Below are 26,962 nucleotides of genomic sequence, written 5' to 3'. Positions count from 1 at the left end.
TATAATATAATTTTAGATCTGGTAGGCTAAGCCACCTTCTTTTGCCCTTTTTTTTCATAAAATCCCTGGAAATTCTTGACTTTTTATTTCTCCATATGAATTTACTTACAATTTTTTTAACTCGGTAAAATAATTTTTTGGAATTTGGATTAGTAGGGCATTAAATAAGTAGTTTAATTTAGTAGAGCTGTCGTTTTTATTATATTGGCTTGGCCTATCCATATTTGCCCAGTTATTTAAATCTGATTTTATTTGTATGAGAAGTGTTTTGTAATTGTTTTCATAAAGCTTCTGAGTCTGCCTTGGCAGGTAGACTCCCAAGTATTGTATATTTCTCTTTCTAGCTCTTTCTGCTTTATCTTATTAGTCATATATAGAAATGTTGAGGATTTAAGAGGTTTATTTTATCTCTTGCAACTTTGCTAAAGTTGCTAATTGTTTCTAGTAACTTTTTAGATGATCTTTTTAGGATTCTTTAGGTATACCATCATATCATCTGTAGAGTGAGAGTTTTTTCTCTTCCTTCCCAATTCTAATTCCTTCAATTTCTTTTTCTTCTCTTATTGCTGAATCTAACATTTCTAACAAAATACTAAATAATAGTGGTGATAATGAGCATCCTTGTTTCACCCTGATTTAATTGGGAATTCCTCTAGCTTATATATCCATTGCATATAATGCTTGATGATTTCAGATAGATGCTGTTTATTATTCTAAGGAACAATTCATTTATTCCTATGCTCTCTAGTGTTTTTAGTAGGAATAGATACTGTATTTGTCAAAGGCCTTTTCAACATCTATTGATATAAACATATGATTTTGATAGGCTTTTTATTGATATAGTTAATTATACTAACAGCTTTCCTATTATTGAACCAACCCTGCATTCCTGGGATAAATCCTATTTGGTAATAGTGTATTATCCTAGTAATAACCTGCTGTAGTCATTTTGCTAAGATTTTATTTAAGATTTTTGCATCTATATTCATCAGGGAGATAGATCTATAATTTTCCTTCTTTGTTTTGACTCTTCCTGGGTTAGGTATCAGCACCATATTGATGTCTTAGAAAGAGTTAGGCAGAGCTCCATCTTCACTTATTTTTCCAAAGAGTTTATATAGTATTGGAACCAATTGTTCCTTAAATGTTTTATAGAATTCACTTGTGAATCCATCTGGCCCTGCAGATTTTTTCTTAGGGTGTTCAATAATGACTTGTTGCATTTCTTTTTCTGAGAGTTATTTAGGTATTTAGTTCACTGATTTTCTCTTTCTCTAATTTATTCATGTAAGCATTTAAAAATATACCATATACCCTGAACACTGCCTTGGCTGTATCCCACAAGTTTTGGAATGTTGTTTTTTTATTGTCATTATCTAGAATGAAATCATTAATTCTTTCTGTAATTTGTTGTTTGATCCACTCATTCTTTAAAATGAAGTTATTTAGTTTCTAATTAGTTTTAGGTCTATCTCTCCCTGGCCCATTATTGCATTTGATTTTTTTGTTGAATTATGATCTGAGAAGGATATATTCACTATTTCTGCCTTTCTGCATTTGATTATTAGGCTTTTATGCCCTAGTACATGGCCAAGTTTTTTTATAAGTGCCATGTACTTCAGAAAACAAAGTATAGTCTTTTCTATCCCCCATTCAATTTTCCCCAAAGGTCTATCAATGCCTAGGTTTTCTGATTATCTATTTACCTCCTTAACTTCCTTCTTGTTTATTTTATGGTTGGATTTATCTAAATCTGAGAGAGAGAGAGGTTGAAGTCTCCCACCAGTAGAATTTTGCTGTGTCTTCCTCTAACTCATTCAGTTACTCCTCTAAGAATTTGGATGCTATGCCATTTGGTGTATATATATTTAGTATTGAAATTGCTTCATTGTCTATGGTACTTTTTTAGAAGGATATAATTTCTTCTTTATCTCTTTTAATGAGATGTATTTTTGTAGCAGCCTTGTGACTGAGATAAGGATTGCTAACCCTACTTTTCTCATTTCAGCTGAAACAAAATATATTTTACTCCTTTTACATTAACTCTATATGTACCTCTCTACTTCAAATGAGTTTCTTGTAAGCAGCATATTATACAATTCTGGTCTTTTATCCACTCAGCTATTTGCTAACATTTTATGGAAGAGCTCATCCCATTCACATTCAATGTTATAATTACTAAAATTTTATTGCCATTTTTGCTATCTTCCCTCTTTGTATTTTCCCCCTTTTTTCACTTTATCCATATTCCCCAGTATTTTGTTTCTGAATATCACTACCTTTGGTGTTTGCTCCTTATATCCAGCCTTTTTCCCCCTTTCCCCTTTCCCTTTCTTCTGTTAGTTCCTCTTTTCTTCCCCCCCCCTTTCCCCTTTTAATATTTGAAAGGTAAGATAAGTTTCTTAATTGAGTGTGTGTATGTTAACTTTAAGCCAAGTCTGATGAGAGTAAGATTGAAATGGTTCTCACCTCCTCCCTTCTTCCTCTCTATTGCAATAATCCTTTGTACCTCTTTATGCACTGTAATTTACCCCATTCAATCTCTTCCATCCTCCTGTCTCTTTTCTGGCCTTTTAAAGGAGATACTGTTTGGGTTTTTTTTTTTGCAAGGCAATGTGGTTAAGTGACTTGCCCAAGGCCACACAGCTAGGTAATTATTAAGTGTCTGAGGCCAGAATTGAACTCAGGTACTCCTGATTCCAGGGCCAGTGCTCTATCCACTGCACCACCTAGCTGCCCCCTAAGGAGATACTGTTTTTAAATCATTCAATCACAGTCATGGAGAAGTCATGAGTGTCTATTATTTCTGGCTAAGTATATTCTCTCTAATAGACAATTCTCTAGAGTTATGAGAATCTTTCTTCCAGGTGGGGATATAGCCAGTTTCATCTTATTGGATAGCAGGGGTTTTTTCTTTACCCCTTTTTCTTTAACTTTTCGTGTGTCTCTTGAGTCTCTTGTTTGATGTCCAAATTTTCTATTTAGTTCTGGTCTTTTCATCAGGAAGAGATGAAAGTCTCTTTTATTAACTGTCCATCTTTTCCCCTGGAAGAGAAGGCTGTTTTCCCAGATAGTGAATTCTTGGCTGCATTCCAAGCTACCTTGCTCTTCGTAATATCACATTCCAAGCCCTTCAACTCTTAATTTTGATGCAGGCAGGTCCTGTGTAGTAATCCTTACTGTGGCTCCTTGGTATCTAAATTGTTTCTTTCTGGTTGCTTGCAAGATTTTCTCTTTTATCTGATGGTTCTGAAATTTCAACACAATATTCATTTGTTTTCATTTTGGGATCCCTTTGTGGAGGGGATCAATGTATTCATTCAACAACCATTTTACCCTCTGGTTCCGAGATATCAGGGCAATTGTCCATCACTAAATCCTGTAATATTGAGTCCAGGCTTTTTGTCTCTTCAATATTTTCAGGAAGCCCAATGATTCTTAAGTTGTCTCTTCTGGATCTATTCTTGAGGTCAGTGTTTTTTTCAATGAGGTATTGTACATTTTCTTCTATTTTTTCAATTATTTTTGGTTTTGTTTAAAAGATTATCTCATGAAATCATTAGTTTCCATAGACTCCATTCTTTTTTTTTAAAGAAAAGTTCTCTTCATTTACCTTTTGCAACTTTTATTCCAATTGGTCAATTCTATTTTTGAAGGAGTTTTCCATTTGTACAATTGAAGTTTTGAGAGAATTATTTTCTTTTTTGCATTTGTCAATTGTATTTTCCAAGGATTGGTTTTCTTGTTGTAAGGTGTTAATTTTCTCTTGGGTTTCTTTTCCCAAATTTTCCAATTGATTTTTAAACTCCTTCCTGATTACTTCAAGGAAGTCTTTCTGGACTGGAGATCAAATTATAATCTCCTCTGAAGTTCTCTCTCAGTTATGGTTTTTTCCTTCTAGGAATTTTTCTATGGCCCCCCTTTCCATTGGCTTTTCTTCATTTTCCTAAAATCTTATGTTGGGGGAGGGATTGGTTCACAGACCTTTGGTTATGAGATACCTACAGGCTTTGCACCCTGGGTTTAGTAACTCCAAGTGGGCTGGCCACTAGGGGGTGCTAGAGGCTTTCTTCATTTGGCTTAGTAACTCCAAGTGGACTGGCTAGTAGGGGTGCTGGTTGTTTTCTCTGGAGTGTCTGTGACCTTGATTTGAGGTCCTCTCCCTTGGCCTGGAGGGGGTGGGTGGCACTGCTGGATACTTTTATCCATGAACAATGTGGGCTGAGTCCTGGGCCAAGGTAATTAATCTTCCTTTCAACTGAGGAAGCTCTGCTGCCCACGACTGAGGCCCCCCCCCAACCCTCTTACTGTGTTTGTTCTGTGAAGAGGACTCTGCTGAAATGAAACTATGGAGTACGCAGTCTTCCCAATCAGCCAAGCCAGCAGATTGATGTCCAGCAGCACTCTGAACTCTCTATGCTGGGACTCAACCTCCAGCCCCACTGACCTCCCCAGAAAGCCACTCCCACAGCCAAACCTTCCACAGCTTGGTTGGTCCTTGAACTCCTGCTCCCAAAACCAAGGCCTCCATGGCTGATCATAGGTTAGTTCACATCTCTCCCCACCTTCACTGGCTCTCTGCTCTCTGCCCCCAGTTCACCCATGATCCCCTGAGACAGACTTTGTTGGTAAATGTTCTTCTAGCTTTTTCTGGGCTTTGTCAATCAAATGTCTATTAGATTTCCGGCCAAGATGGCAGAGAGAAGACAGGCACAGTTCTAAAGTCTCCTGATCTCTTCCCCATCTATCACATGAAACAAACCTCTTAAAAGAAATCTGACCCACAAAACCCAGAAAGAAAAGCCAGGAGAAAGAACATCTACCTCAGGATTTGTCTCCGGGAGCAACTTTGGCCAAATTCGGGCAAATGAGTCTGGGCTCAGAGTGAGGATCAGCCCCAGATCAACCAGATTAACAGATGAATTGGAACCAAGAGTTTGAGGGCCCAAGAGTCAGACCTGATGGATCAGTGGTGGGGCTAGAAGACAGGGGCTTGAGTCAACTAGGGAGAAGAGGCACTGGTGTTAGTTCTGTCCCTCCGGAGCTTGTGGACAGGGCTGGGGGAAGAGTTCAGGAGCAGGAGAACTGGAGACACCATCCCTGGGTTCCTCTAGTCCCATTACAACTCAAACCTCCTCCCAAACAAACAAATGCAAATTACTTCTTCCTCAGGCCCAGGTGTGTGAGCTGAAGAACCAGCCCAGCTGAGGAATGACCTCAGGCCAGGGTATAGCCCACCATTAATCGAAGGCAAAAGAATTCAATAGATCCAACCCCTCCCTTCAACAAAGGGAGAAGGCCTCAATCAAGGTCACAGACACTCCAGAAAAAGCAACCAGCATCTCCTACTGGCCAGCCAGAGAAATTGCACTCAGTGAGTAAAGCTTTTAGTGATCCCAAGTCCCTGTGAACCAGTCCCTCCCCAACTCAAGGTCTTAGCAAAATGAAGAAGGGTCAGCAGAAAGGCGGATCCATAGAAAAATTCTTGGAAGGGAAAGAGCCTAACTCAGAGAGACCTAGAACCTCTGAGGAGAATAGAATCTGGTCTTCAGCACAGAAAGATTTCCTGGAAGAAATAAGGAAGGAGCTTAAAAATTTGGGAGAGTAAATTAATACCTTGTAACAAAAAAACAAAACCTTAGAAAGTACAATTGGACAAATACAAAAGGAGAATAAATCTCTCAGATCATCAATTGGACCAACACAAAATGAGAATAAATCTCTCACATCATCAATTGGACAAATACAAAATGAGAATAAATCTTTCAGATCCTCAATTGGGCAAATGCAAAAAGAAAATAATTCTCTCAAAACCTCAGTTGGTCAAATGGAAAGCTCTTTCAAAAGTAGAATTGACCAATTGGAAAAGGAGTTGCAAAAGGTTAATGAAGAAAACTCCTCCCCCCACAAAAGAATGGAGTCTACAGAAACTAATGATTCCATGAGACAGCAAGAGTCAGTTAAACAAAATCAAAAAATAGAAAAAATAGAAGAAAATGTAAAATACCTCATCAACAAAACCACTGACCTCAAAAATAGATCGAAGAGGGGCAACCTGAAAATTATAGGACTTCCTGAAAACACTGAAGAGAAAAAAAAAGCCTGGACTTAATATTATAGGATCTAGGGATGGAAAACTGCCCTGATATCACAGAATCGGAGGGCAAAGTAGTTACTGAAAGATTACATCAATCCCCACCAGAAAAAGATCCTAAAATGAAAACACCAAGGAATGTTGTGGCCAAACTCCAGAACTATCAGATAAAAGAGAAAATATTTCACGCAGCCAGAAGGAAATAATTTGAATATCAAGGAGACACAGTAAGGATCACACAGTACCTGGATGCATCAACATTAAGGGATCAAAGGGCCTGGAACAATATATTTCAAAAAGCAAAGGAGCTTGGAATGCAGCCAAGAATACACTATCCAACAAAGCTGAACCTTCTCTTCCAGGGAAAAAGATGGACATTTAATGAAATGGAAGAATTCCAAAATTTTCTGATGAAAAGACCAGAGCTAAACAGAAAATTTGGACATCAAACAGGAGGTTGAAGAAAAAATGGAAAAGGTTAAAAAAGGGGGGTGGCAGTAAAAGGAAAAAAAATGCAATCCAGTAAGTTGAAACTGGCTATATCCCAGCATGGGGAAAAAAGATTTTCATAAATCTTGAGAATTGTAAATCTAACAGAGAGAATATACCTAGCCAGAAATGATGGACATCCATGAACTATCCATGAGACTGCTATCTAATGGGATGTAACTGGCTTTACCCCATTTGGGAGAAACTGGCTTTACCCCATTTGGGAGAAAGACTCTAATAACTCTCAGGAATTTTGACTCTATTCAATAGAATATACTGAAATAGAAGGGACAGGCACTCAGAATTTTCTATGACTTAGATAGAATGATCCAAAAAACACTACCTCCTTAAAAAGGGGGACAGGAAAAAAAGGGGAGGAGGGAGGGGATTAAATGGGGTAAATCTCATTACACTAAGAGGTACAAAAACCTATGGTAATAGACGGGAAGAAGGGAGCAGATGAGAAACACCTGAATCTTCTCATCAGACTTGGCTTAAAGTCAACCTATACATACTCAGTTAACTTATAAAACATCTAACCTTTCAAGTATTAAAAGGGGGAAGGGGGGGGGAAAGGAAAAGGGAGTGGGGGTGGAAGGTGAAATAGTAAAAGGAAGGGAAGGGAAAAGGGAAAAAGGGAAAGGGGAAAGAAAGGGGAGGGGTGATATAGGAGGGCAAAAACACTGAAGGGGTGGTATTCAGAAACAAAATACTGGGGAATATGGATAAGGGGGGAAGGGGGAAAATACAAACAGAGGGAAGATAGCACAGAGGGCAATAAAGAATTAGTAATCATAACCTTGAATGTGAATGGGATGAACTCTCCCTTAAAACGTAAGCAAATAGCAGAGTGGATTAAAAACCAGAATCTTACAATATGCTGCTTACAAGAAACTCATTTGAAGTAGAGAGATACCTATAGAGTAAAGGTAAAAGGTTGGAGCTGAATATATTTTGCTTCAGCTGAAGTTAAAAAAAGCAGAGTTAGCAATCCTTATATCAGACAAAGCAGCAGCAAAAATAGATAGTGTTAAAAGAGATAAGGAAGGAAACTTTATCCTCCTAAAAGGTCCCATAGACAATAGAGTCATTTCAATACTGAATATATATGCACCCAGTGGGACAGCACCCAAATTCTTAGAAGAGAAGCTGAAAGAACTACAGGAAGACATAGACAGCAAAACTACTAGTGGGAGACCTCAACTACCAGCTCTAGATAAATCAAATCATAAAATGAACAAGAAAGAAGTTAAGGCGGGTAAATAGATTGTTAGAAAAATTAGATATGGTAGACTTATGGAGGAAACTGAATGGGGATAGAAAGGAATAAACCTTTTCCTCTGCAGTACATGGAACTTATACAAAAACTGACCATGTACTAGGACATAAAAACCTAGTGATCAACTGCAGAAAGGCAGAAATAGTGAATACATCTTTCTCAGATCACAACGCAATAAAGTCATATGCAATACTGGGATAAGGAGATATAGACCCAGAACAAAATGTAAACTGAATAACCTCATTTAAAAAAATGAGTGGACCAAAAAACAAATTATAGAAAGAATTAGCCATTTTATCCTAGATAATGATAATAATGAAACAACATACCAAAACCTATGGGATTCATTCAAAGCGACTCTCAGGGGATATATTATAGCTCTAAATGCCTATATGAATAAATTGGAGAAAAGAGGAAATCAATGAACTAAAACATGCAACTAAAAAAAATTAGAGAAAGAACAAATCAAAAATCCCCAATTAAATACCAAATTAGAAATTCTAAAAATTAAAGGAGAAATTAATAAAATTGTAAGCAAAAAAACTATTGAATTAATAAATAAAACCAAAAGTTGGTATTATGAAAAAACCAATAAAATTGATAAACCTCTGGTCAGTTTGATTTAAAAAAGAAAGAAGAAAACCAATTTGTTAGTATCATAAATGAAAAAGGTGAACTCACCACCAATGAGAGGAAATTAAAGTAATAATTTGAAATTATTTTGCCCAACTCTATGCCAATAAATTTGATAATCTAAGTGAAATGGATGAATATTTACAAAAATCTAAGTTGCCCAGGTTAAATGAAGAAGAGATTAAATATCTAAACAACTCTATCTCAGAAAAAGAAATTCAACAAGCCATCACTGAACTCCCTAAAAAATAATCTCCATGGCCTGATGGATTCACAAGTTTATTCTACCAAACATTTAAGGAACAATTGGTTCCAATTCTATATAAACTCTGGAAACACAGGGAAAGATGGAACTCTGCCTAATTCTTTCTATGAAAATATGGTACTGTTACCTAAACCAGGAAGAGTTAAAACAGAGAAAGAAAATTATAGACCTATTTCCCTGATGAATATAGATGCAAAAAATCCTAAATAAAATCTTAGCAAAATGATTCCAAGTCATCACTAGGATAATACATTATGATCAAGTAGGATTTATTCCAGGACTGCAGGGTTGGTTCATTAGGAAAAATGTTAGTATACTCAATTATATCAACAACAAACCGATCAGAAATCATATGATCATATCAATAGATGCTGAAAAAGCTTTTGACAAAATACAGCATCCATTCCTATTAAAAACACTAGAGAGTGTAGGAATAAATGGACTGTTCCTTAAAATAATTTATCTATTTGAAACCAATCAACAAACATTATATTCAATGGGGAGAGTCTAGAGGCATTCCCAATAAGATCAGGGGTGAAACAAGGGTGCCCATTATTACCACTCCTATTCAATATTGTATTAGAAATGTTAGCATCAGCAATTAGAGAAAAAGAAATTGAAGGAATTAGAATTGGGAAGGAAGAGACAAAATTCTCACTCTTTGCAGATGACATGATGGTCTACCTAGAGAATCCCAAGAAATCATCCAAAAAAAAATCTACTGGAAACAATTGGCAATTTTAGCAAAGTTGCAGGTTATAAAATCAAATGTCTATTAAAAGGTTCTATATTATTTATGAGGGAAAGCCAGGCGACCTTAGCACAGTGCCTGGCTTCTCTCCACCATCTTAGCCCAGAAGTCCATCTTCTCTTCTTTATATACTACTATCCTTGATGTTTTTGTCAACCCTAATGAATTTAGTCATCTGTACACAGATGATTTGCAGAACTATATATCCACCCCAATCTCTCTCCTGAACTTCAAACCTGCATCTCCAACTGGCTATTGATTATTCAAATTTCAAGATGTCCAAAACAAAATTCAACTTTTCCCTAAGTGTTCCTCTTGTACAAACTTCCAAACAATTCCTGAGGTCACTACTATCCTTCCACATTTCCAGGTTCACAATTAATCCTAGATAATCACACTCTCATGCTTTACATCTATCCAATATATAAAAAAAAATCTTATTCCTACCTACAAAACATCACATATTTCCCTCTCTGCTCATATAAAAACCATCTTGGTTCAGTTTTTTCAATAGTCTTCTAATTAGTCACCCTATCTCAAGTCTGTCTCTACCCCAAGCCATCTTCCAGAGTTACAAAACTGATTTTCTTCCAATGCATAGGTCTGATCATGTCATACTTCTTTTGACCCTCATAATCCATTCAGTGCAGTTGAATGGCTTCCAAATACCTTCAGGATCAAATATGTCTTCTGTTTGGTTATTTAGGAATCTTCATAATTTTTTAGTTTTTTTTTTCAGTTTGCTCCCTCTCTACACATTCCAGGATTGTGATTCTAATCTAACTATTGTTCCATGCATATACCTTCATCTGTCTCTCTGTCTTAGCACTCTTTCAAAACTGAACTCAAATACAACCATCTGCAAGATGGTCACTTGAATCTTCCTGTCTAAAATTAAATTCTACTCTGCATTTATCTTTTAAGTATCAACTTATTTACATTTTGTCTCTCCCATTAGCATGTGACCCTCCTTGAGGGCTTTATGAGGTTTTAACTGTTTTTGTAATCCCTGTGTTTAGCAAAATGCCTGATATACAAAAGTATATAATAAATTCTTATTCATTAAGAATGATAGGCCAAGGGGCAGCTAGGTGGCACAGTGGATAGAGCACCAGCCCTGGAGTCAGCCAGCCCTGAGTTTAAATCTGGGCTCAGACATTTAATAATTTACCTAGCTATGTGACCTTGGGCAAGCCATTTAACCCCACTGCCTTGCAAAAACTAAAAAAAAATGATAGGCCAAAAAGGACAATGATAAATGTTAGAAGGGATGTGGGAAATCTGGGACACTAATGCATTTTTGGTGGAGCTGTGAACTCATCCCAACCTTTCTGGAGAGCAATTTAGAATTATGCCCAAAAGACAACAAAAATGTGCATACCCTTTGATCCAGCAATACCACTACTGGATCTATACCCTGAAGAGAGTATGAAAAAGGGTAAAAATGTCACTTGTACAAAAATATTCATAGCAACCCTGTTTGTGGTGGCAAAGAATTGGAAATTAAATGAATGTCCTTCAATTGGGGAATGGCTTAACAAACTGTGGTATATGTATGTCATGTCACTATTGTTCTATTAGAAACCAGGAGGGATGGGAAATCAGGGAAGCCTTGATGGATTTGCATGAACTGATGCTGAACAAGATGAACAGAACCAGAAGAACATGAGGGTGATGATCAACCATAATGGACTTATTAATTCCATCAGTGCAACAATCGGGCACAATTTTGGGCTAGCTGTGACAGAGAATGCCATCTGTATCCAGAGAAAGAATTGTGGAGTTTGAACAAAGACCAAAGACTACTACCTTTAATTTTTAAAAAATTATCTTATTACATAGTTTTGCTATCTCTTATACTTTATTTTTCTTCCTTAAGGATATGATTTCTTTCTCATCACATTCAACTTAGATCAATGTATACCATGGAAACAATATAAAGACTAACAGACTGTCTTCTGTGGGTGGTGAGTGGAGGGAAGCAAGATTAAGGGGGGGAAACTGTAAAATTCAAAATAAATAAAATCTTTCTTTAAAAAAAAGAACGATAGGAACTATAATAAAAAGTTATAATCATAAATGTTTCATTGAGTTCATTTTGGGTCACTGTCCATAGCCAAATAGGATGTGTAGAGAAAACAATAATAAATTTACATTAGGAAAGGATCATAAAAATTTATCTTCTTCAGTAACCTCATTTTACAGATAAATCAATTTTAGACCAATGAAGTAAAAGGATTTGACCAAGGCAACATAGCTATTAAGGTGGCAGAGCCAAGATTGGCATCTAGTTCCTCTGACTCTAAACCCAGCACTAATTGCATTTTAATGGATTTTATTTTTAAGAATGTCAGCAATGGGGATGATACTACAGTGAACCTTAAAGAGTCTTGTATTGAATATTGCTTACAATAAAAATTGAGGCACTAGCTAGAATTCAGAAAAACTTCAAATAACCTTGCATTCATTCATTAATGTGACAGAATTGGTCCTGAATCAATTTCAATCATATAAAGTCTTAAGTTACAAAAATAAGATATATGAGACGTTGTTCAGGAGAAAATAACAGATTTAGGATGAGAAATCCCATAGAGCTCATTAAGTCCAATCCTTTTATTTTTATAAAAGAGTAAACTGAAGCCCAAATATGCCACGTGCCTTGCTTAAGGCCATGTAGGGATTGAGGGTAAGAAGCAAGATTCTCCTAGTTCTAAAAACAGCACTTTCACTATACCATGTTCTTTTTTTAGTGAGATAAGATTTAAGCATAGTACATAAAATACTGTTATGTGCTTATATGCTTTATGCCAAAATATGGAAACAGTTTTAAGAAAATTTTAACTAAATTTCTAGTATGCATTCACTCAAAAATCATTTCACTTAATTTTATTCTAACCTAACATGATTTTTGGTTTCCAGGTTTTAAGGCAGAAGTCATAGCTAGTCAGGTGTCTCTAAAACAGAGGCAGCTGTTCCTCTTTCCAAGCTCACAGGAAATAGCAAGGGAAGTATGCAGCATTTGATACATCTGGAAGAAATCGCAATGTCTTTGAAAACGATGTCCCAATTCTCTGGTTTCTGATGATGAGATTTCAGGCTACCACAATACTGTACAAACTAAAGAGACTTGTATGATGTGCAAACTTTATCTTCATACAGTTTTAGCACAACAGAATTAAACAAAGAGGTAATGTGTGATTTGGGGCATAAAATGATATATATCCACCTTCAGAAAACAGACTGTGGGTAAACAAAAATTTGAATTGGAAGACAATATTTTGATAAAATTGCTGCTTGAAAGCAAAGAATAATCTTAATCATATTACTACACAAATTTTTAATGATATGCATATAAGGAATCAAGTCTTGAAAAGAAATTCTGAATAATAAAAGAGGAAAAAAATCCATAAGATGTTTGAGTTTATAATTAAATTTATGTTTTAATTACCAAAATTTCTACCTAATTTATCAGATTTAGGGAATGCAGACGGAAACAAAAGAACATGAGGAAGCCAAAAAAAGGAGTCTCAATTAGCAAAACAAAACTATGTGTTTTTATTTGCCATTCATAAAGACAACAGAAAAAAACAAAGGTGTATAGATGAAATTCAAAAGATGCAAAACACAATTGTATTTCATAAAGTAGAGAACATGTCATTCTAAATAGTTTTATTTACTTTTTAGTAGCCTTCAGAGTATAATAAATGAAATGATCAATATTTGCCATTTTTATGTCCCATACACATATAAAGTTAAAATTATTTTTGAGAATTTGACACAGACTCCATCCACCATTTTCATCAAAAAAGTAAAATTATAATTTAAAAAATAAAAACTGATGAGAAATGTTTTTGAAAGGTGCAAAATATATTAACTTATGACTGCAATCTGGATTCCAGTTGTTGATAATGGCTAAAAGGGTATATTCTTAAACTGTGGCACAAAGCTCATTGTTAATTCTCATACACATCTAGATGCAAGAGATGATTTTCTCAACACTTAACAGCATTACTATGAAGTAAGAAGCTATTTATAGTGCAGATCTTTATTTGTTAGCTGAGATTTAATAAACACCTAAAAGAAAAAAAAGTATATTATTTATTTAAAAGACATCTACTACATCTACCAAGATAGTTCCTTTTTTAAAAGGATTACCTCAAAATGAGACTGATATAATTCAAAAATAATTTTCAAAAAATGAATTTAAAAAACAGATGTGGTAACAAGATCTAAGATAATCTGTTGTTTGAATAATATGGATCACACTACAAACCAACCTTCTCCTTTATTTACTATTGAAACTTGAAAGAAAATTTGTCCAAGCAGTCATTTGGTACATTTACTCTCCTCTGAAATTTTCTTCCAAAACAATCTATGTCATCAACACCCAAAATGTCTATATCTAAGTGTAAATTTGTCTATAGAATGACATATGTTCCATATTTATTAAACGTAAACCATTTTAAATGACTAGGAAAAGATTTGGACATAATCCCTAAGAAAGTAATCTGAAAAGAAATTAATGCATGGTTATTTACAGAGCAAAAGAGTTTTGATAGATGAAGTAATACCCTTTGTCAAAACTTGAAAACTCCACTAATAGCCAGTTTTGCAAGTTCTGGCAAACTTTATAACAAAGGATATTCTATGTGAATAATCACTAGATGAATCTATTGTCCATAAAACTAATTAAGAATCTGACCTACCTAATCTGAATTGTTTAGTAAATTTAATTTTTTATGAAACTAAACTTCAGATCAACTTATCAGTGGTACATACATGTTATAAGAGAGCTTATCACTCAAGTCTTACAGGTTCTTGAACACTGATTAACCAAGTCTAACTGCACCTTATCTTTATTCAATTATGTGAATTGTTTTTTTATATGAATTCTTTCCTTTTAAATGAAACATATGCAAATGTGCAAAAAACAAAAGTAACAAATATTTAACAGAATGAACAGAAATGGTATTTAAGTATAAACCACCCTGTCATTCAATTTATTTTCTTCACTAATTGGTATTCCATTGTTAGTAGTCTTCTATCCTAATAGTTGGAGGCATACAGATCATCTGGAAATTTCACATTGGTATAGGAAAGGAATGTCTGGTTGATGCAGTCTAGGAGGAAAAAAGAGGATTATTCTTTAAATGTATTAAATTGCATTAATGAGCTAATTTATCATAGCAATACATTTTTTAAAAAGCTATTTGCCCTAAAAACTAAAAAAGATATAAAAGAATATCAGAATAATTGGGGACCTTTAGTGATAAGAATGACATATATTTTTCATAGCCAAAAATTTACATAGAATAATCCCATTGGCAAAAAACCCTCAAATATCATTTCAGAAGTTGCCATCTTCTTTACCAATTATTTTTAATCCTTAACACTAGTGAATTAAATGATGGTGCCAATCCTTGCAATTTTTTTCAAGCATTTAAACTAAACCTTCATATTCCTTCCTCCCAACCCCAAGACTGTGAAATGACTTAGAGAAAGTTGTAATTGTCAGCTAAAATTCATTGCTGGTACTTTTCTAAAAATATTGCCTATGTTTCTCTTTAGGAGAAAGGAAATCTAAAATATAATGTATTAAAGGTAAATTATATATTCTTATAGACAAACTAGTAACTAATATCAAGAAGCTAATGACACCATGATAAGTCATACTTCAAGGTAATTTAACCACAGAATGATGACAGTATTTCTAAAACTGCTTGCATTTATTTCTATTCTTATTTAAAGAGGTAACTATGTTCTCTTTTTCCTACTTCATATACCTTAGAAAAGAAGTATTTCTAAATTTCAAATAGACCCAGTAAATATTTTTAAGGTTTATTCAGAGTCACAAAGAGAAAAGTTATAACCTTCATCCGATTTACTTTTTGTAAGCAAAAGAATTTCTATTCCTTTAATTTTTCTTCCTTCATCCAGGCTGTTTAAAATCAGTACATGACAATTTTATTTTCCAACTGCAGATATGTTTTCATACTAGATGCTTGTATAGATATGAATTTTAGGTAAACTATACATTCCTTTTGTAGTAAAAATTTTGTCATAGCTTTTCAGACTTCAACCTATGCTTCTGATTATATCACATTCCTTACCAATGAGAGTAGATAAGAAAGTGTGGTTATGATAGTTAATATCGATAAAATCTATAAAGTTTTTGAGCAAGTATGAAATCTTTAAGCTATAAAATGAAAAATGAAAAGCTTATATTATTTAGATAGTAAAAGTACCAAAATTATCTAACATGTAAAGAGCTATTCCTCTATTTAACTTAAGTATTAAATGTCAGTAAGTATACTAATGAATTCAATAAAATAAACAAATATACTCACTGATAACTTTTCCTTACCACTAATATAAGAAGAAAAATCTTGTTCTGTGAGCAGCTGCCATGCTTTCAGACATGTTTCTGACTTTAAGATAATTGACAAATCCTCTGAAGAAAAGGAGGAGACCTGCAAGGTAAGATAACATCATTTATATCTGAGACATAGTACATATTTAATAGACAAAAAAAAGCATTTAAAGATAAAATACATCTTGAAATCTTATATTATCTAGGAGTTAATCTGAGAACTTCATTTACAAAATTAAATATTATTACTATGTTTATTTCATGATGAATACCTAATAAACTTTATTCTCATTCTAAGTTCACATATTAAAAATTAAAGGATAAAAATTTTAAGTTTTATGTTTAACTTATACAGTAATAAACCACTGTTCTATAACAATCAAACTACCTCAATGATAAAGAGTTCCAAAAGTTTAGTAAAAACAAGAAATATATCAATGTTATGCACGTGCTTATACACTGACTTAAATCCATGATTTACAGAAAAAGAAATTTCAGATTTGCACAAAAAACAAATTTAAGATTATTTGCTTTTATAGGCAGTTTTGTTACAAGATTTCTTCAACAGCTAAATTCCCTAATGTACTTTAAATTATTCAATTAAAATGATCTCATTTCATAGGAATATTCAATAGAATAAGGTGAATTATACTTATTCAAAATATTCAGGAAAGAGATATAATCAAGATATGTAGCTAATGGTAGCATGTACTACTCTTTTCTTACTATATGTGTATTTGTCTATGCATGCATAATTGCACATTTAAATTATTGCTCAGTCAGTGATCAGTATTTAAACAATATAGTATCTAGAAACAATATACAGAAGACTAATTTGTGAATAGCTAAAAAGGAAGAGCATGTAAAAATTATATAGGGCACTTAATAAATTTAAGGCCTTTATGACTTGTTAAGGAAATTTAAACAGTTCATTTATCAGTTTTTCTCTCTATATAAAATATACTTTCTCAATATAGAATATGTACTCTGATGATAAAATAAAAGATGATGCTGGAAAAGTGCTTACAGATCAAATTATCAGATGAAAGATGCTAAGTTAAGTCTAAAAGTAAGACTAATATTAATAGAATTAAACTTTTTTAAACATGCAATTCTCCATTTACAACAGGTAAATTTTTAACCACAGAAAGGTAGGAAAGTAGTGGGGTAAAGAGTCAAAAGAAGTGGCAAGCCAAAAATCAAAGGGGTACCTCAGAGTCCATTTGTATTAACAATTCACTTAAGATAAAAAAAACAAGGGTGCAGATATAACCACAGGATAAAGAAAAAAAGAAACAATGACAAAGCCAATATAGAAAAACAAAATGTGTCCCATCTATTATCTTATATTTGTCCTGGCCTCAACACTAAAATTGTATTCAGATACTACTCAATTTATTCCCTCTCTAAGGCTAAACAAGTCTTTATTCTAAAAAGCAACTCTATAGATGATCACTATTCAGCAGTGACTAGCTGCTACTTTTCCCCCTACATTCCAAACTTAGGTCACATCTTTGAAATATAATTTCATCATGGGTGAAAAGTCACAGTAGTTTTTAAGATCTACATTTATATAAGAGATTATAAATCTCATTTGGAATGCTATTCTCCTTACAGCACTATGTTCTCCATTCTAGTCTTTCAATGTTCCCCTAAAATTTTTCTAACCCTCATATTGTACAGATATATATATAGAGAGATTATAGATATATATAGAGAGAGAGATTATAGATATATCTATATATAATCAAAAGCAGTAATTTACTAGGTTCAAATATTTAGCAAAAATTCCATATTTCCTTTGTCTAGCTATTCAAGGGCATGGAAATTTTAATTAGAGAAAAATCTCTGAATACAAAGTTGGCATGACAATATCTGATGTCCCTATTACAATTTTTAAAAATTAAACAATTAATCTTTACTAAACATAACTATGAAGAACCTGTGTTTCATATGATCCTAAAGATCTATCACTGGTGATTACATAAGTACACAAAGAGAAGAGTGCCACCTACTGAACTGCCAACACCATTTTCTGTTAAAATTCTAGGGATGTCAAATACTAGTTAATGTGGGATAAAGGAAGAAAAAATGGTTTTCTTTTTAACATTGTGCACCACAAATACAGAAGTAAAAATATATCCCCTCAAAGAGTTTAATTTTAATGTCCTGTTCCTTTAATTCATAGAGAACCATGGAGCAAAAATTGAAAATCCATAAAGCTCCTTAGTATGAATGAAAAGACAGATTTTTTAAGGAGACAACTGAACGGAAACACTATGATCAGCAGGCATGAAGTCTCTCCCTATGCCTGACTGAGTAATGATTAATGCAGTATGCATTTCAAAGGCAAAAAGGATGTTTCCATAATTCAAAAACAAGAGAACAGATATAACATCCAAAATTGGTCATCCAACCCTCACCCCCCCTTAACTTCCTCTAATTTAAAGACTGCTTTAATACAAGACAAGAGTGTTAAAGATTAGTATCTTTTGGGGGTTAAATTTTAGTAGAATTTCTAATAAGTTATATGGTGCTAAGTTATCATTCAGTCTTTTGATGATTCCATAAATTATATAGCTTTCCAATTTAATCCAGACAATTACTCTACTATAATGATTGGTGAATGCAAGAAGACTTTAAAGTTTTCATAAACTTAAAACTCTGTACTGGTGATATTGGTACTTAATAGGAAGGAAATACAAAATCATTTTGATTATAAGTTAAACTTCTTTATTTAAGAGAAATAGCAATATAATATCCTAATGAGTTAACATAAAAAAATTACACAAAATTATATTGGGATATCATTTAAATGTCTTAAGAGTCAACTTACCAAGGACAAGAAATATCCACCAAAGCCAGTACTGTCCATTGACGTATCCAGTAAAAAAATCAGAAAACTATGAAAAGAACATGAATAGAATTAAATCATACTTGAATATGAAAATAAGTTAGCGCCAAATAAGAAAACATTATGAGGAAAGTTTATTCATGCAAATAATCTTTTATTATTTAATTCATAAAACCAAAAAGGGAAAATAGAGATAGGAAAAAAATTTCTTATAGATTTTATACCACATATATGTATGTGATACAATTATATATAATCTACAGTAATTTGAAAATTATCTTTTATTCAATGGAAGTCTAATTTTTTATGTTTTAGAATATAAAAGCAATTTCTATGTGTTTATAAGTAAGAAAATGCTATATCCGAACCAAACCTTTTTTCCATTAAAGAGTCAATGTCAGTTCTCTCAAAGCCACAACTACTATTCCAAACACTACAGCAACCCGCTGCTTTAGATATTAACACCAAAAGCCACATTAGTTTAATCTTATCAGATGGGGATGTTCTGGTGACCCCTCAAAAGAAGAGCTTTTGACCTTCTGTACACCCCCTACTGTTAATCGCTGCCAAGAATACTAGTCACATAAAGACCCCCAACTCATTAAAGTCTTTTCATTTTCAAACTAGATGCTCCAGCATTCAGTTCCCAGCAGTGAGCTGAGCGCAGCTAAATGAACCTTGAAGTGGCATTTCAACTGTTCCTGTTAGTGACCACGGTAGACAGTTTTATATTCTCTGTGATGTGGGAATATGAACAGGCAGCTGGAGGGCAGGGTGTGATGCTATTGGAGACAGGTATCTTTTCCTTGACCAGACTCCAGACTACATGCTTCACTGGTTTAAAAAAAAAATCTAATCTAATCAAATGTCTACAGATCTTATTTCAGATACTTACTTTGTATTCCTCTTTCTAACACTTTAAGCTTTTTGCTAAACTGCTAAAAATATTCATATTCAAGTATAATAAATAAAAAATTTAGAAGAAGTTTGATTATATCTAATGGCCTTTCAGTACTATTGCTTTAAGATGATGATTAATGACGAGCAGTTCTAGAAGCATTTTTATATTCAATATATTCTTATTGGACTCCAAAATAAATTATGTTCAATTAAAAAGTTTTATATACAGAATAGAAGTCCTCCATTTCATTCATTAAAAGAATGTCTCCAACTTTAAAAGCAATTATTTTAACTGTTTAGTGCTATTTTCATAAAGTCTTAAAATATAATTTTAGAAATACTGAATATGTTAACAAACTACAAAAGATATCACCATTGGGAAGGTTAAAGGTAGGACCATAATCTTGATTACATTTTTAAAAATTTCTAAAATATTAAGGAGTTATCCAATTGATAAATGAGCTATTTTACCTCCAAGTTTTTAGGTTAGTGCTTTAAAAGAAAACTAATCTTGAGCTAAATTTCAAAGAAATAACAAATTTTGAAGTGTACTAAGAAAAAAATAGAAATCTTATATTTTCATGTTCTTCCTTTCCAAATTAAAAGAAAGTTTTTTTAACCATGTTTCTCCTTATAAGTATGCTTGTAAGTAGGTATATTGTTAGTGTTAAGGGAGAAAAAAATTTTAAACAACAACAGATTGCAGGCAATTCTAATCAGGCAACTCATAACTCAAACATGTTTTTGAAGCTATAGAAAGTTAAAGAAAAAGAAAATATCAACAAAGAGGAAAAAAAGAAAAAATGAAGCACATTTAGGTAATTATATGTTAACTAGTGAAGGATGTCATAAGAAGAGAGATTAAGAACAGAGTCAGAATCCATCGAAAAAAAGTTGCCCTTTTTAAAACTTTGAGAAATACAATTACCATTTAATCTCAAAAAAAAGTAGAAAACAAATAGACAATATTAGGCAACAACAATGTAAAAGAACTGACCTACATGAGTTTATTAGGAGAATAATAGATTTTTTTAAACAAATTTAATCATCTTCAGAATAATCTGCTTTATATATGTATGAAACTAACTAGTCATGGTCATTAATACAGCAATGGTTAAGAAAATTTAGACTCCAAAAAAATGTTAACAGCAGTCACAGAAACTTACTCTATTTTTTTAAAGTCAATGCTATTGGTCAAAAATATAACATCACTAAGAAATTAGGCGTTGTGAAGACTAATAATTTGTAGAACAAAGGATTTTCAAAAATCTTTCTTAATGGCTTTCTTGAACCAAATAATGAGATTAGATTTTTTGATTTCCTAAAACAGTTCAAGTCTTCATCTTTAAGTTACATAATTTAGTAAAAGGTTTGAAGGAACTTACATAATATTTTATGAAAGCTGAATTTCCCACAAAGTAAAATGTTCAGTTTTATAAAACTTTCAAAGTAGTGTTTATTCTCAATCTTTGAAGTTTTTAGTTCAAAGAAAATTTAAATAATATCACATTTATATAATTCTTTATAATTAACAAAATACTTTCATCTTAACTATATGAGGAAAATAGCTGACATTTATACCACTTCATAGTTTACAAAATTTTTACATACAGTCTATCAAATTATCCTCACAACAAACATCTCTAAGAAGTAATTAACACGAATATCCGATTACCATATTTTATAGATAAGGAAACTAAGGTTCAAAGAGTTAGCTTAATTGAGTTGGCCTAAGGATGAGACAAGACTCAAATTCAGATCTGACCATACTATTTCACCACATCAAACCCTTTGGAAACCCCCCCCCCAAAAAAAAAAACAAACCTCGAAAATTAACAAGGAAGGGGGGAAAATACAAATTTTTGAAGTAATATTTTGTATGTAATAATGGATGACCTTTCTATGCTTTTATTTCACCAAACCACAAAATTTCCTATATATTAGTGATTCTATAAGAACTTAGAAAGATCAAGGATAAAGCCAAAACAAGTATTGAATATATTAATAAAATGACCAAGCAATGAATCATTTCCCCATTTTTACTAATATATTTTCCATTAAAAACTTACCCGAACAATGAGGATCCATTTGATCAGTGAAAGGCCAAATCCACAGATGGCACCATACCTTCCAGCAATGGTATTAGTTATACAGAAGGATAAACAAAATCCAATCCAGTTGAAAATAAAAGCCACTACAGGAAAGAGAAATCATCCCTCTTAAAGCAAACCAAATAAACATGTTTATCAGGATCATCTCACATTAATAAAATAATCTTAATTTAAATTCATGAAATCTGTTTGCTGGGGAAATCATACCCCCCCCCAAAAAAATCAGAAAGATTTCAATTCAAGAATTCATGCAATCATATAGACAAATATGTAAACACTGTAAGTCTTAAACCTATCATTTTGGTTTTTAAAAATAAAATTGAAACAGAAAACAAAGTGTTGCCAAGGAGAGAACATTCCAAATTTGATTTGTTGTATGAATGAGGATCTTTTGTAATTACTATATTAACCATAAACTAATTAATAGGTTGTTCTCTTAAGTAGATTAAACATGACACAATTTGATTACACTATTTATCAACTTAATAAATCTTCATTAATAATACAAAGGTAAAACTAAGGGCCAATTCTGAAGGAATTATCAGGAATTCTGAACTGGTAGACCTAAATTAATATATTTTAAACTATTTAAATGAAATTAGATAAAATATATCCATTGAGCAAAGGAAGATCAGACTTGAATGTGGGCTAGAAAGAGAAAGGGGAGGGGAGGGGAGGGGAGGGGAGGGGAGGGGAGGGGAGGGGGGAAGGAGAAAGGGGAGGGGAGGGGAGTGGAGGGGGAAGGAGAAAGGGGAGGGAAGGAGGGGAGTGGAGAGAGAAGGAGGGAGAAAGAGAAATAGAGGGAAGGAAATAGAAAGAGGGAGAGAGTGGAAGGAAGGAGAAATGGAGAGAGAGGAAGAAATGGGAGGGAGGGAGGGAGGGAGGGAGGAATGGGAAAAAACCAGGATTGGAAAAAAACATGGAGAGCAGAATTTTTTTCTATTTTGATCATCTAATAGTTTCAAAACAGAATTCTGCAAACTCCAAGAATTTATAAATGTAAATAAAACTGTAACATAGGGTTTAAACTTAAAATAAATTTAAAAAAACTTTTAGAAATTTCCATATACATGCCTTTCTGGTTTTCTCTACTAAGTACAATCCTCCAATAAAATTGTTCTGGACTAGATTCTGGTTTTTCTCTGAAATATCCTTTGGCTTTAAAGATTTAGTCTCAAGTTAAATCCCTTTTCGTGATTTATCTCATAAACAACACAAGTTAGCTAGTGCTAGAAATGGCTCCTGAGTTGTCTTCTTGAGATAAAAATCACACATAAGAAAAACAAAAAGGTTTTGGTAGCCAGTCTTGCAAGCAGAGGGTCTGAGATGGAGGTAATTCTAGTGCTGTCCTATATACTAACTTAGAACTTAATTTTAATATGCATAAGTCAACAAATTGGTATATTTACCAAAGTATTTTAGACAAAGAACATCTTTTGAGTTCAAAATACATTGTCATGGGATAACCTCAAGATAAAGTAAAGAATGTTAAAGTTAGAATAATAGTGCTACTTTCAAACTAAAAAATTATTCAATTAACCAATATTATATATATATATATATATATATACACTTAACTTTATAAATTAATATACCAAAGTCTGTGATTTCATACTGGGATAGTGAGACAATATCACTAATTTTTTTTTCCCATAGCACTTCCCTATTTTCATTACATGGAACCAGCCTGGGAAATGTTGAACTAGTTGGTGAGCCAGCAGAACAAATTTGTGACCAAATGTTTTTATTTAGTGTGTGATTTTTTTTGTCTCATTCTGTAGAAACTATGTGAAATTTTACATATTATTACCATCTGCATACTTTGAATAAAAGACAAAATACTTTCCAAGCCCAGAAGCTATTTTCCATCAAAATAGGATCAATTCAATCAATACGCAAAAACACCTTATGAAAAAGAATTACAAATAGTTAATCACAAACACTCCACTTAGCAAAGATTAAATCAAAATTTGTTAATGTTCCTTATTTCTGAAATCTCTTCCCTTCTCAAGTCACAGAACTTTGAATTTCTCCTATGCAAGTAATTTGTAATAGTTATATCTCGTTTCTCCTTTAAAACAGAACTTTTTACTAACAGAATCATGTCATATTGACATTTATAGTGTCAAGTGTCTTGTAAACAGTAGACACTTAAGTGTTCACTTGAACTATACTAATTTTCTTCAATTCATCAATTAAGCACTTACTTTGCTTCTACCAGCATTGTCCTAGGTGCTTGTTAGAGATGCAGAGTACCTGAATCCTACTGCTCAAAAAAGTCAATACCACAAGATACAAAGGAATCCTTTATAGAACAAGACAAGAGGAACAACAAATGTAGAATATCAAAGAGAAATCAATCAGTAAACATTTAAGTGTGTATTATCTATCAGGTATAGTATTAGTATATAGTACCGCTAAGCAATGGAAACAGAAAAAGAGCTAATGGACCACTTGCAAATATATACAAAGTTTACAATATACAGGATAAATGATGATGATGATGTTTGTCCTTCATTCTCGAAAAAGACCAAGACTTGGGGGGAAGGTGATGCCCACCTCAGGCACAAGAATTGTATTTGAGTGAGAGGGGCTGTGCTAAGTCACCAGTGTCACTTTCTCCTCCAGAGTCATCTGGATGCAAGGCAATCAGGGTTAAAGTGACTTGCCCAAGATCACTCAGCTTGTAAATGTCAAGGTCTCAGGTTGGATTCAAACTCACATCTTCCTGACTCCAAGGCCAGTGTTCTGTCTGTTGTGCCACTTTGTCCATTGTGACAAGGCTTTCTGGAGAAAGTAACATTTTAATTGAGTCTTAAAGGAAATGAGAGAGATAAGAAGTTGGAGCAAAACAAGGAGGCCATTCCTAACATGAAGACCAGTCAGAGAGTGCCTCTGAAGCCTAGATATATAGAGTCCTGTTCCTGGAATAGCTAGGAGGTTACTGCATTGAATCAGAGTGAGTGTTGAGGAGTAAGATGTAAGAAGACTGGAAGGGTAGGAGGAGGTGAGGTTATGAAGGGCTTTGAAAACCAAAAATCCTGAAAGAAGTTATGTATGAAGCATGGCACTTCTAGACCTCAAATTCTACTGTAAATCAATAATCATTAAAATTATTTGGTGCTGGCTAAAAACTAGAAGGGTATCATGTTTACAAAACCTAGTCTTGAATTCAAGAAGATCAGGGTTATTTCTGACTCTAAATCTGAGACTGGAGAAGTCATTAAAATCTTTCAAGGCTCTAGCCAACTCTGTACAACTATAAATTGTCAAGAAATAATGACTTGCATTGGTAAAGGGAATTTCCTGCCTGCAGTTCCCTACACATAACAATGAAATTATAGTTCCAGTTTATCTCTATCCTTAAAAAAAACTGATCAGTGGACAGCCTACACAAAGAAGAAGAAACAGTTGAACTCACTAAGTCAATTCAATAATCTCCCAAATAGCAACTAACTCCCTATTTGACAAGAATTGTCAGGAAAGTGTTTAAGCAGGTTAGCAAAAATTAGATTTAGACACCCTCTTCTATCTTCCCCCCAAAGCCGCTGAACATCAATAGGGAGAAGGAAGAGAGAGAGAGAGAGAGCCCAGCACAATCAAGTCCACTAAAGGAAGCCACAGACTTCTTTCTCAATTCTAAACCTAGCTGCAGCAGCTGTGGGGCCATGGGCAAGTCGCCTAACCTCTTGTCTGCCTCAGTTTCCCCAATTCTCCCAGGATGTCCAGAGGACATGATGAGATAAAAGTTTGTGAAGTACCAAGCACAGGGCTTGGTGCAGTAAGTGCTAAAAGAAAGCTTCTGTCAACCTGTCTCACTGTCAAACTCCTACTGAGCACAAGACGCCCAATGTCAGCTCTAAACAAGGATGGGGGAGAATGAGTCAAATCACTAATAAAAGAAATGCAAATCAAAACAACCCTGAGGTTTAAACTGACTCACCCAAAAATGTCAAAATACTGAAAGACAGAAATAGGCAATATTGGAATTGAGTTTTTAAAATATGGTCACATTAAGTGCTCTGTGGATGCACCTGTGGAGTAGCCCGATCACCCTTGAAATGATTTGGAATTATGAAAAATATCAACTAAACATTATGTCCTCAGATCAATTACCAAAAAAACCAAAATATTCACAGCAGGGCTTTTTGTGGTAGCAAAGACCTAGAAATAAAAGTCAATGCCCTGCATGAAGGCGTAACTAAAACAAATTATGGTACATAAATGTACATATGGTACATATATGGTACATATGGTACATAAATGTACCATAATACTACTTTGCTGTAAGAAACAATAAATATGATGAATATGGAGTAAGACAGAAAAACAAATATACTGAAGTAACATGTGCAGAACTAGGGAGGGAAATAAAGACAGTGAATATAAAATGTAAATAGAAAGTATTACAAAAAACTGAATGCTCTGGATACAAGTGGGTAGAGAACAACACACAAATAATATAAAGCTTTTTTCTACATATATTGGTTAAATTTTCAGACCTGAATTTAAATCTGGCCTCAGACGCTTCACTGTGTGACCCTGGGCAAATTATTTAACTTCTGTTTGCCTCCATAAAATGAAGAGAATAACCGGTAAAGCACTTAGTGTGCTAAGTGCTAAGTTCCTGGAAAATATCAGATGATATATAAATGTTAGCTACTAGGATTTATGTAGCCATGTATATATTAATGCTATATAAATATATATTATCATCATTATTTTGGGAGATCTATGAACTTGGATAGGGAAAAAAAATCTTTATTTTCACCAATTTCTAACTGAAACTTAGCATTTTCTTCAGTTATTTAAAAACAAGATTCTGAAAGGGGTTCTCAGATTTCACTAAGATACCCAAGGGCCTATGACACAAAAAACTTTCAGAATTATGATTATAAAGTAAACATCAAAACTAGAAAAACTGAGAAGTATTCCATGAAGAAATTATGGCATCAATATAGAATTTAAAATATTGTTTCTTTAAAGAAGCTAAATTCCAACTGTCCCAATTAAAGTCCCAATTTAGTTCCATCCAATTGAGACATGAACAATTAGTGTGTAACTACTGATGAAGGCTGCTTTGTGAAGCACCATCAGGAATCATCTACAGTGCTAGCAGTATAAAGAGGTATCCCTAGTCTCAATGGAAGTAGGAATTGCTCCACTTCGATGTCTGCTGATGGACCCCTGACCTATGGGTCTGCAGCAAGCTTCCT

General features: G+C 33.5%; 1 protein-coding gene across 2 annotated transcripts in view; it reads right to left on the bottom strand.

The window, feature by feature from the left end:
* Positions 1–13,004: 13,004 nt before the first annotated feature.
* The window catches only part of NDFIP2 (Nedd4 family interacting protein 2), a 98,097-nt gene continuing 84,139 nt past the window's right edge, over positions 13,005–26,962 (bottom strand). The window contains exons 5-8 of one of the 2 annotated variants that reach the window (XM_074191879.1): positions 21,705–21,829; positions 18,718–18,784; positions 15,859–15,981; positions 13,005–14,631 (exon numbers count right to left, since the gene is read on the bottom strand). In XM_074191879.1, the coding sequence (XP_074047980.1) occupies positions 15,878–15,981; positions 18,718–18,784; positions 21,705–21,829 (296 nt within the window). In that variant the 3' untranslated portion in view covers positions 13,005–14,631; positions 15,859–15,877. The remainder of the gene's footprint in view (positions 14,632–15,858; positions 15,982–18,717; positions 18,785–21,704; positions 21,830–26,962) is intronic. The other variant, XM_074191878.1, reaches the window with a different exon arrangement.

Source organism: Macrotis lagotis, chromosome 6 (assembly GCF_037893015.1).
Source record: "Macrotis lagotis isolate mMagLag1 chromosome 6, bilby.v1.9.chrom.fasta, whole genome shotgun sequence".
NCBI lineage: Eukaryota > Metazoa > Chordata > Mammalia > Peramelemorphia > Peramelidae > Macrotis > Macrotis lagotis.
Note: the sequence above shows the minus strand (reverse complement) of the source record. Positions and strands in the feature narration are given on the sequence as shown.